Genomic DNA, 13216 nt, shown 5'->3' with positions numbered 1-13216 from the left:
CTGGACCTACTGGAGTCACTTGCCATACAACGCAACACCTTACTCATGGCAGATTTTAATTATCATTAAAATCGACTGGGAAACATACATGACCACAAATATGCTAGCTCAGAGGTTGTTGGACTTTGTTAATGCAAATGCTCTAGAACAGCTAGTCAACACACCCACAGGGGGCACAAATGTCCTACACATAGTACCTACTAACATGGGAGAGCACTGCACCCCCTCCCCCATACAATGTCCTCCCTGGTAAGATCTGACCATAAACCTGTCATTTTTGATGTATTTATAAGGCCAGGTACCCCAGTAAGCAATAAAAATGCTTAATAATTTCACCAACGTTAATAACCTCCTACTAAGCGATGGTATAAGAAGTTTCAATGTCTCCTCAAGCATGGATAACATAGACTCCTATGTAGAGGTGTACACTGAAGCCCTATATAACCATTTAAATAGTTATATAGAGTCTGCTGTACCTGACCGGATTAAAAACAGGTCTTTCCAGAAAAACAAGCTGCCCTGATAGACCCCTACCATAAACATGCCACACAACAAAACAAATAAACTGTCTAAGCACAGCAGGGAACTGGGTCTGCAAAGGAAGAAATTTCTCTCTGCCTAAACAAACAAATAAGACATCTTGTCAAATCTTCAAAGCTAATTATGAAGTAAAAATGGCCTCCCTAACTAAGGATAATCACAAGGTATTCTTTTACTATGTCCAACATCTAAAAAGGAATGCCCAGCTATGTGCTGAACTGGGTGTGGATGGCACCACCCATACTCAAGTGGAGGTAACAGCCAACCTGCTAGTTGAAAGACTTGGAGCAAACTTCAACCCCCGTCCCCCTCGGTCATACCCCAAAGTATACCTGACATTGGTCCTCTACCTATTACCTCAAAAGAGCAAATCATCACTACGTTTTCCAAGGCCAAAAACAAGACATCAATGGGACCTGACAACATCACAGGTTGCCTTTTAAACAACTTATAACATGACCTAGCCAACCCACTTAAATTCTTGTTTAATCACAGCCTGCAAACAGGCTATGTCCCAGCAGAATGGAGGACAGCAACAGTAATCCTTCTACACAAGGGGAGACCATTAACCAATCTTGGGAACTATAGACCCATAAGCCTAACTAGCCTTATCTGCAAGGCCATGGAAAGAATCATTATAGATCTTATCAACAAAGACATAAGCAATCTCCAAACCCTGGACCCCACCCAGTTCAGATTCGTCACGGGCAGATCATGTTTTTTAAACCTTGCTGACTTCTTTGAGAGGGTCACCACAGCCCTGGATGAGAGAAAGACAGTGCATACCTCCTACCTTGACCTGCCAGAGTCATTTGATGCAATACCTCAGTCAGGTATTGTAGATGAACTCTACAAATTGAGAATTAACCTCTCTATCACCAGATGGGTAGCCAACTGGCTCATTGACAGGACACATACTGTCAAGGTGGGCAACTTCATCTTTAGCAATAGACAAGTCACCAGTGGTGTACCGCAGGGTTCTGTACTGGGCCCCTTGCTGTTCGGTATTTATTTCTGGGAAGTCAAGACAAATGTGAATAACCTGTGGATGAACAAGATTGCTGATGATTGCTAACTGAGTGCAATTATCGAGACCGTGGACACTGCAAATATACCGAAGAAGGGGTTAACACAAACAAATGATTGGTGTGAAAATCACTGACTAAATATAAAAAAATACAGTAGCACCCCATTCAGGAAAGCTAACATTCCTGTTAATTATATTATAGACAACACCTCATTATGTGTAGAAACAGTGGTATGTGATCTGGCTACTCAGGTTGACAGCAATCTGAACTTCAACCTCCATATGTCCACAGTGGTAGCCTTCTATGTGACACATCTCATCAGTAAAGGCATCGCGTCTAGATATAAGGATGTTATAGTTCAACTGTATTTGTCCCTCACCTCAAACATAAAAAAAAAAAAAAAAACCTAAAAATTCTACCACACACAAAAAAAAAAAAAAAAAAAAAAAAACACACCAACCTGCAAAAAACTACAGTATCCGATCACACTACAGTGAAGCTAAAAGGGTCTGAGTGGTTAAAAGAAACCGTGCACAGTGCAGTGGTGTGGCCCCCCTGCAAGTGGCAGGGGCTTTTATTTTTTTACTTCCACCTTTTACTTTTTTAACTTTTTTATTTTCATCATATAATAAGTTATGGTGTCTGAGCATCATATATTATGGTATCAGACCATATTAATCAGACATACCATATTACCATTATTGCATGGTCTATGATGGCACATTCCACTGATTAAGCATAAGGTCAGGAGATGAATTTCCAGGACTGCACCCATTACAAGAATGATTTAAAGCCAAGTGCTACACCAAGAAAAAAAAATAAAACAAGAAAAAAAAGTTTCAGCAAATAAACAAGAGGTAGGTTTGAAGTGAGGGAACACAACTGAGGTTTATGATATAGATGTTAGTGTATTTGTTGTTTGCAAACAAATAAACAAAACAAACAACATTTTGAAAAACATTAAATGTTTTAACATTTTTTTCTATGCCATGCCTTTCCCTATAACCCTACCCATGCCCAGAGTAACACTATGTGTGAACCAGACCATCTCATCCCAAACCATCTATGTGAGATATCAACTGACTATACAAAATGACAAAGGTGACTGCTACAAGACAAGTGGTTAACAAAAAAAAAAAAGGAAGAAGAGAGAAGTCAGTTTTTTTTTTCTTTTTTTTAACATTTAATGTAATGCCTTTAGAGAAGTTAGTAGTTAGTAGTAGTAAGTAATCTCTGGATCTGACCGACCGGCACACACAGCTTGCTTTCTGCTTGAAAGAAAGAACAAAAAAAGGAATGGAATGGCCTGATGCCTTATACCACACCAAGACCAGCAGAGATGACGCCGGGTGAAGTGCGACCCCGACAGGCCCAGACCAGACTTGAATCCGGCCAATCAAGGGCTGCCTGACGACAGGACAACCTCACCAGGCCAATAATTGAGTACAATGCCCCATTTTGCATGTAAATCACCAGACACCTGCAACTGCTGGAGAGACCATAGAAGTTTCTCACCAAGGAAAATACAGGGTACACAAAACAAGTCCTATGCAGAAAGACTGAAACCCCTGTCACTTTATTCTGTCTCCTACAGGCTACTAAGGGGTAATCTGTGCCTGGCTTACAGCGCAGTCTCTGACCCGGTCTTGATGGAAATGCTTCACATTCGTAAATCAAATAGCACAAGGATCACATGCTCTAAGGATCTTAACCTAGCCTCTGGCATGAACAAATCATGCTGGAGAGATAGATACATATCCCAGAGAGTGCCCCTGCTCTGGAACAAGCTTCCCATTCATGTTTCAAGGCTCCAGGACCATGAGCCCCTACATATATATATATATATATATATATATATATATATATATATATATATATATATACACACACACACACACACACACACACACACACACACACACACACACACACACACACACACACACACACACACACACACACAAAGAGATAGAGATACAGAATAAAGGGAATCAGTCAGTATACTCCAGAGCTGTAGCAGGGACAGCAACACTCTATGTCCCCGAAAGAATATACCAGAAGCCTAAATGAAGGTCATCCATGAAACAAGAGGGGGAATGCAGGGAGGGAGGGAGGTTGAGGAAGGATGGAAAGAGACAACACAAATGCATCATTATGGTGAGTACATAACTTTTGTATCTGATGTCTTTTCCATCCATTTCTCAACTGATGGGACACAGTCCCGTTACTTGAATCCCATGGTGGTCTTCATGGAAGGATATTCTAGAGGATGGCTGAATTGAAAGCCACCCTACCCTGCAAAAAATACCCAGTTTATAGTAAGCCATAAATGTATGAACACTGGACAAGGTGGCAACAGCACAAATATCATCAACTGATGTCCTAGACAAAAAGGCAGAAGAAGAGGAAAATTATCTTGTTGAATGTGCTTTTATTCTGATAAACCTGAGAAATGCAGCTAGCCTGCCATTTAGCCAGTGTAACTTTTGACACAGCCTGACCCAATTTTGCTTTGGAAAAGGAGACAAATAATTGGTCTGACTTCCTGAAAGGCTTCATTCTGTGAAGCTAGTATAGCAACTCTATGTAAATCCAATAAATGAAGCATGTATTCTACTTCATTAGTGAAGTTAGGGAGAAAACTGGCAAATTAACAGATTGATTGAAAGCTGCCGCTGATGCCACCTTACACAGAAAAGAGGGGCTGGTGTGTAACAAAAGTCTGTATTTATGAAAAATGATATACAGAGGATGACAAGACAAGACAAGGCCTGGAGTTCAGATACTCTTCTGGCTGATGTAATAGCTACCAGAAAAATAGTTGTCCATAATGGGAACTTTAGGTATGCTTTGGCCACTAGCTCTAATGGAGAATGTGTTAGCACTTTCAGAAGCACAGTACGGTCCCGAGAAACAGCGGGATCTTTGAAAGGCGGTGTGAGAAGGAAAGTACCCTTAAGGAGGGCTTTACACAATTTAAGACAAGCCAAAGATTCACAATTCTCACCCATATAGAAATTAGATACTGCAGCCAGCTAACTGAACTTTAATCATGGAACCTTCATCATGAAAAACCGAGGCAAGGAATTCTAACATTCTGATACGGGAGGGGGGGGGACTGAAAAAAGGTCTGAATGTCTCTCAGAACCTTTCCCATTTACTTTTGTAGATTTTCCTAGCTGAAACTTTCTGATATGATGGGAGACTATGTATGACTTTAGAGGAAAGCCACTTGTACTTGTTCAGCCTTTTATATCGGACAAACCTCTCACCTCTTTAAGATAAGAATTTTTGAGCATTTAAGTGATATGAGAATTTAAGTGATATGAGATGTAGATGCAGTTCAAATGCCTTGTATAAACATTCTAGTTCACATTCTTCAGCTAAGTTTAATTTTGTTATTATTGATAAAGTTACTTTGGACAGAAGGGACAAAAGTGGCTAGCATACTTTACTAAACAAAAAGGAGAAAATGTGGATCATTAAGCTGGGGGGATGTTTCCACCTGGGCTGAGTGACCATTTATAAATAACCAATCACTAGATTTCTTGTGCCTTTTAAGGCAGGATTTCTGTATTTTGTGAATAACACTGATGATAGCTTGAATGCGGAAATTGGTCTGTTTTTGGTTGGTTTAACAATAAATTTCTTAGGCTCATTGACTAAAGCATGCTGGCTGTTTTTGTTTTTATGATTGCTATCCCTAAGCCTTGCACCTCCCTGTACTGATGTGACATTGTTTTGGAGCGGTGAGAATTTCTGATTTCCCTTGAATAAGGTCAAGGAAAATGTGGAAGTAAGAGGTGTGCCTCTTCCGATTCCCTCAACACCCAGTGAATTCGAAGGCTGGTGGGAGCTCAAGTCTTTGCTAATTAGGATAAACTCACCAAAAACAAGACATGGACGCCCATTTCAGGAATGGGCTTAATGCTTGAAGGAGGGATTGAGGCCCGCCTCCAATGATCCGGAAGACCTCGGGCTGCATATAGGACCCTATTACTGATCCACAAACAAGGAAACTTTACCTGACACCATCAGACTTCAACATGTAGTTTGGGTGGAACAGCTGGAGCACAAGGTAATGGTTCACATCTTGCTCCTCCCCCAGGCAGAACAGGAGTGCCCATCCTGTTCTTGGATCATTAATCATTGGCTAACTTTAGGCATGCAATACTGGAACATTTAACTGATATGACTGAGGTGCACGATTGAAAATGTGTGAACTGTAGAAAAGAAAAGAACTGGTAGGTTTAGGGGCTACAAATGCTGTTCTCATGTGTCTCTGTGCTTCCATGGTATGCACCAGGTGCTCCCCAAGGATGAAAGCTTCCAAACAATGTCAAAATGGAACAGAAGAACGTATAAACCAAGTAAAAGGCAGATGAAGGAGGGTCCCTGATGTTAAAAATCAAGTTATGTTGTCATGGAAGCTTATTTTTTTGTTCTTCTCTTCAGTGTTTTAGGAATGCAACCAATAAGTACTCAGAAAAAATAACGAAAAACAATCAGTTCTAATATTAAGGATACAAAGATGCTTTTAGACCTGTAATGTTAACGTATTTAGATATCTAAACTGGGAATGCAATTTTTTTTACCTTTTCCAAACAGAAATCTATGTATTAATATAAAAGGTATTTTAGATAATGCAGGAAAGCCAGGACATACCTACATGGTTTTAAATCATCTAGAGTGACAATTAAAGTATGTCTGGATTCAGAAACTTGAAAAAAACAGATGCCATCATAATTTTTATATTCTTGTTTATAATGTAAGTATCTGAAAGGACAGTAAAAAACTAAAAAAAAAATCAAAATAACATATCAAGTGGCAAATAATCACACGTAAAGCATGTTGGCAAATGCAATCTCTCACTGTTTTGTTTCCCTCTTTGAGACTTGCCTTCCCGTAATGAGGCCCCCTTTCTAACCCAGTATGCTTCCGACTCTGGAAGCAATCCCAGGTTGTGTAAACATTTTACTAAATCCATTAAGTTCAATATTAATAAAACACAACTTACTCTGTTCCTATCTTGTACCACCAATACTTGACCAGTGATTTCATTCAGTACAGCTCCTAGAAAATAAAAAAGTACATTATACTCTTCGTAATGGCTCTTTTCCTACAGAAAAAATAAACATATGTGCATAAATCTGAAGAGCACCCTTCATTAAAAGAGATTCAACAAGGACTTTCTTATATCTGCGCAAAGGTCAACGCTCTGGTAAATACTGTACATGAAGCCAATCACAGTAGAAGAGTAACAAAAACAGGGTCAAATGTAATCCATTTCATAAAGAAAATGTGTGAATGTGTCTGTGCATATATTTATGTATATGAGCAAAAGGATACAAACACAGACTCCCTGTTATTATATTCCTACAAATTTAGCATAAAAAATAACTAACTACATACAGCTCTCCTAAGTGCTGCGAACTGCCACTTCCATATAACAAACTGTTTACAAAGCTGACCTTAATGCATCATGTCAGCAACATGAAATATTAAGTTCATATGCAGTTACTAGGTATGCAGTCTAGGAGACCACTGAGGAGCCTAGCACAAATCCTCATTTGCCGACAAGAACTGACTGGTTAAGTGACTTGCTCAAGGTCACATAGTTGGCAAATGAAGGCTGACGGAATGGAACCCTATACCGCAGGATGTAGTTTGACAACAGTTCATAGCCTTCTGCTCTGTCAGAAGACATAACCTTAACCCTTTGCACTAACTGTTCTTGAATCCCAGAAATATGTATTGCCTCAGTGATTTAATTGTTTGAATTCATAGTAATTTGTTTGCTTAATTAACATTAATGTTGCCATCTTTTGTATTTATAAAAGCACATAATCACCTTAATAGTTGATATCTGAACTTATTTGTGACTTGGCAGTAATAACCACTTAGTAAAAGCTCTGCTCAAACCTTACAAACTTGTTTCAGGCTCTTCCAAGCACTAAACAGCACTCCAAGTCATCTTGGTCTCACTCTCACCAGCCTACCACTAGCTGCTCCTAAGCTGCCAGTTATCAACCTCAGGAAGCTGTGGCTGCCATCTTGGCTGCGGAGGGCTACCAAATTACACTTTCAGTGTCAAGTCCCCAATTAACAAATTAAACATCAGGAAATCCCACATTACAGAAAAAACATTAATCTCAATAACTAAAACAATGGCAGTGTCAGTATTCTTATACTATGCACACACACACACACACACACACACACACACACACACACACACACACACACACACTGAAATGCAATATGATTTGATATGATTTACTCTGGATTTTGATTTCTTTAATACCTGCATCTTATTATTTTATGCTCATGTTTATCTCTGTGACTCTCTTAGCAGACTGTGTGCATATAATAATTCTACATTATGTCTACACTGAAAATGTTTAATGTGTATTACACTGAAGTTCTGTAAAGTGTTTAGGTAATATCGATTAAAATAAATGAAAATTTCAGCTTGTGTACAGGTCAGTCTCTGTCACTTTCTTCTCCACATGCAGCTATTCAGAAGAAGCCTCTCTCAGATGTCCCATCATTCCATGAAAAAAAAACAGCTTTACCAGGCATGTCAGAATGCAGCTCTACTGTGTGTATAAAATGTCTTCTTTAAAAAAAACTCATTTGATATAGCATCAAATGCACATTGACAAGTGATATATGTGTGTCTTTACAACCACAGCCTTCCTCTATTTTATGGTCTTTAACAGATGCAGGCTCCAAGCACAGCTAGCATCATATAAGCACCAGTCCCACTGAAAAAGTGACTAATAAGGAAACTGTATAATTACATACACACAATAGTCACTGAAACAGGGCTATTAAAATGTAAATTTTATTACAGCTTAAAATGAACTGGTGCCTCGGCTGTTTGCATTTGCAGTGGTTCTAAAGCAAGTAAGTCAACGGAGCAATAAATAGCGTTTCTTACTTAAGAGAGCCTTCAGCACAAAGGATTGAATAATGAATGGCTGATAAAATATTTACTACACATATTCATTGTAAATGGACTTTACTTATTCATGTCAATTACTCATCTATTTATTGTATTGAAGACTTTGATAGTTATGATGTTTGTAACGGACTGCTTCTTTATTGATCGATTAGCAGATATTGAATCCCAGTATAATTTGTTGCCACACTGACTTAATAATTTTACAGCTGTCATCATAACATGATGCAGTAATCACACGTCATTCATATCAGAAGTCAAATAACAGAAGGAATCAGGATATGATTGCATAAATAAAACAGCAGCAGCATGATGAGGGAGTGAACTAATACTGCAGTGCAAGAAGTCAAAAATCTAGTCTTATAATGAGCACTTCACTCAACTGTATTACATTATTTCCTTTATTTCTAGCTCTGCAATAATAACTACTGAGTAGAAAAGCAAGTTGTATATCCACATACTAGCAGAGGGTCCCCTCTAATACCCCTTCTAACAAATCTCTTTCCAGCCTCAGACTGACAGTCCAGTTTGTGCTGTTGAGTGAATGTGCATTAAAAACAATATGGTCACCACTTATTTTTTTTGTCCAGCTAATAAGTGACCTCTAAAAAGGCAGTTAAAGCTACTCCCTCCCTGGTACAATGGGCTGTGACAGGATCACAGGTTTACAGAGAGGTTCACAAGTCATTACCAAACATTAGATCTGACTGGATCTTTTGAAGCCTAACCAAAGCAATACGCACTACATTTTACCCCTTTCCGGAAGGATTTAAGGCATCAGCCCTGTAGTGTATTTGAGATTTCCCATCCATTCATCCAGGTAGCCACTGAAAAGGTAAAGGAGCTACTTTGTTTAATATGGAGGGGAGTCTGTACACCTGCTGCCTGCTCATAACAAAAATATAGTATGACTGGCAAACCAATTAGAAATGGTCCGTTTGTTCACAAAAGTGCCTAATTCATTTTAGACAAATGTTTGGCTTTATCTTCTCATATCTTTGGTCCTATAAACATAGCCCCATAGATTTCTTTCTGGATACATCAAATGCACACCACAGGTAAGGTTCATGGTAAAATGCTGTTAAGAGAACCTTCTGAACGAGAGCCATGTATGACCATTTACACATAAAAGGCAGACTGGGAGAACAAGGCCACTGTACCCTGATAAAAGACATTAAAGGTAAGAATATATCAAGGCATGCAATAAAGATATCCTGCAAGTTAAAATGAATGCCTTCAAGACAGATATCTTCCAAATAAGGAAAACAATGGCACAGAATTTACAAGTTCAAAGGGTAGTTTAGTCAGCTGTCAAAATACAAAGTCCAAGTCTCAAGAGGGAAGATTATTCTCCCTAGGAAGTTTTAGATAAATGTATCATTCAAAAAAGATTAACTGCAGGCTTTAATACCAGTGAAGGATCCCAAAGGATTCATGCTGACAAAACAGAACAAAGAAACAAACTAAAATACCTAAACAAGCGAATCAACAAAAAGGTTCCAGAATCAAACCAGCGTGAAATGAATGAGGAAACTAGTTTATTGTATTGTGTTAAGCGCTTTTCGTCGCCCGCTATTGGGGCAACTTCATCAGACCTTCATCAGGTCTGATGAAGTTGTCCCAATAGCGGGCGACGAAAAGCGCTTAACACAATACAATAAACTAGTTTCCTCATTCATTTCACGCTGGTTTGATTCTGGAACCTTTTTGAAAACAGAACAAAGAGCCATGATAGCTGACCAAGACATGCCTAAGCTCAACAGATGATCTCACCTCCAAAGAGATCAGTAAGGTCATCTGAACTACCCTATGGACAAACAAGAATGAGGAAGATATGAATCAGATTTGATTGTAGGAGGACTAGGGTGTTAAAACAGGGATGTATTCTTCTTCTCCTCAGCTAAATGTACCTTTCCACACTTCCTACGCATTCTGGCACGGATGAGTACCTCTAAGGGTACATCTTAAGTGGAGACTGCAGAACTCACTTAGAATCCTGTAACAGGAGAACCACAACACAATCACAGAGACTGCAGCAGAGGAGGAATTATCTTCTGTGGGGGGATTCATTTATTTAGAGGAAGTTACCAAGAGTGGAAGAGGACTAAGATGTAAGGTGTACACCAGCTGGAATGGCTAGGAGGAACAGGAAATGAATCCTCAGTACTGTTGCAGCAGTTACATAGAAAGGTAAACTCACTGTCATTGCCCATATAGACTGAAATGACTGACACACACATTAAAGTAAAGCTATGAGGAACTACAGAGGGGACTCCAATGAAGAGTACAAGAAATAACATTCCCACAAGCGATGCCAGCCTTTGGCATGGGGAAGGGCAAGGTGTTCTGCATTATGTGACAACAAATTATGTACAGCTCAGGGTTTTGGATTCGCTGGGGACTGTGCAGCTACCTGGGAGGGATGCAGGACTAGGGTCTATATCATATGAGCGAATTGCACAAATTGCCAACGTTCATAATATTAAACATACTGGACCTCGAACTTCCTATTGTGGGAGGCTGTGCTCCCCACACCCCCCACTAAATATATATTCCAACTCTGAGATCATACTACAGTAATGAAAGGGCAAATATCTCATTCTTCACTGTACCGCAATCTCAGAAAAAGCACTTCGAGGTCCGGTACGTTCGATATTATGAGCGTTCGCAATTTGTGCAATTCGCTCATATGATATAGATCCACAGGACTATACTGGCAAGATACCATCTGTCTGAATGGAGAAACAGGATCATCATTTAAATGGTCAAATGTACCTTCATCGGGTAGAAAGGGTCACTGTAAATGTAAGTCATAACATTTGAGATTAATGACCTTCTGCATCATTTCCAGGCTAAATGTCTTCCAAGGACTCCACAGAAGAACCACATCAAGTCAAGCAGAGTACTACTGAAGGTTTTGCAGGCCTTCCTTACTCTCACTGTGCTTTGTTATATATTCCCCACTCTCCTTTGCAGAATACGTAGCAGTACAGTGCAGAATATATAATACTGTTATTTGTCATATATTAACCACTGTTCTTTCCTTCCTTTCCTTCTGCTTACCATTTCTGAGTGGTACTGCTCCCTCAGTAATGCCACAGAAATTTCAGCTGCTGCTATATTTATTTCAAATACAATTTTGTATGTCTGTCTTTTTTAGTAATAGCTGAAGACATCTTCAAGAAATTCTCAAAAGGCCAGGCTATGGTTTCTGAAACAGTAAACAAGTGTGCCTGTCATATGCAAATACTTAAAAAAGACTAGTATACAATGTGCCTGTTTTCATTGAGCTAAGAGAATAAAGTTAAAGACTGTGAAAATTGTTTACAATTTACAGCGAATATTAAGCTAGGATGTGTCACAAAATCTAACATTCACACTACAGAAAAACGGCTTAAAACTTTGTAGAAGTCCAAGGAAAAATATTTCACCAAAACGATAAAGCCAGTTAAAATGGAAGAAATTATCCAAAAGATGGCTGAAATAATTCACAAAAGGAATGAATCTAAGCCCTTAAATTCTGGTTATCAGCAACAACCTACACGTTTTTATGAGCTGGGCACATCACCTTTCTTGACTCTTAAAAACCGGCACTTGTACCCAAGCTACAAAAGTGATAAATGATACTCCATGAATGTTGGTGATACAAAGCCATATAATAAAGTCATCACTGCAGATGAACTGCATGGAAGACCCAAGCTGCTTCACAGTAAAGAAACTATCCAAAACAACACTTAAATGAGTATTCATTTCTCCAGTTTGTTCTAGGTCTTCATTTGACTAAAACCTATAAACAAAGGTGATTCTGTCAGTAACTTTGCAGTAACATTAAGGATCTACATTGTTCTCCCATGAAGACCAAAATACATCCAAATTTCTGTTTACCAAATGTGAATCTTCTTTACTACCTTTGATGGTTCAAGGAATAAACAGAAAAAGAAAGAGGAGCCATTCTGCTCCCTCCTCTGACCGGTAGGAATATTTTTATTCAGCATAAGTACACTTCCCTCAATACAGTACATACATTTTCACTACAAAAATAATTAATCTGCCATCACGTTCTTCATTCCAGGCTGTAAACTAAGTGTCTATACAAAGAAATATTTCTATGATTCAGTCATTTTTTCTAGAACTTCAGTGATAGGTCATTAGGAAAGCTTACATCTGAGAAATGGCCAGAGGTTGTAAAAGCTCAGGTACTATTTACCAGTTATAGAAAATCTACTTGGTTCACCAACCAGTTAATACACTACTACAATATAACATGACTATATTAAAACTGCTGAATCCTGTTATTAGGAAAGTCAACCTAGGGGTTATCATTTGTAATGGAAAGTACAGTTGTGTAAGCAAACTTAACAAAACAGTCAGTTTTCAAATGTTCATAACTGTAGTGGCCTTAGCTATATGGGTTACATCCTAGTAAATACAGAACAGCTGACCAGCTTCCAAAGTTTCGGGATACCTTACACACACACACACACACACACACACACACACACACACACACACACACACACACACACACACACACACACTGTTAATCAGCACAAGCTGAGTTGACTATAAGACAGGTTTGGGTGCCATGCCAAAAGAGAGCGGGAGCTAAAGCCCAGAGAAGGACAATGCTAGGAAAATAATAATAATAATCACAGATATCCACCCCCTGGCATAAAAACATACA

At 38.9% G+C, this 13216-nt stretch overlaps 1 protein-coding gene across 1 annotated transcript in view; it reads right to left on the bottom strand.

The window, feature by feature from the left end:
• The window catches only part of NUDT6 (nudix hydrolase 6), a 360277-nt gene that overhangs the window by 150414 nt on the left and 196647 nt on the right, over positions 1-13216 (bottom strand). The window contains exon 3 of the mRNA XM_044061694.1: positions 6586-6641. Coding sequence (XP_043917629.1) covers positions 6586-6641 — 56 coding nt within the window. The remainder of the gene's footprint in view (positions 1-6585; positions 6642-13216) is intronic.

Source organism: Protopterus annectens, chromosome 2.part0 (genome assembly GCF_019279795.1).
Source record: "Protopterus annectens isolate FY-2018-M chromosome 2.part0, PAN1.0, whole genome shotgun sequence".
Classification (NCBI taxonomy): Eukaryota; Metazoa; Chordata; order Ceratodontiformes; family Protopteridae; genus Protopterus; species Protopterus annectens.
The sequence above is the reverse complement of the archived record's forward strand: the minus strand, read 5'-3'. Positions and strand labels throughout refer to the sequence as shown.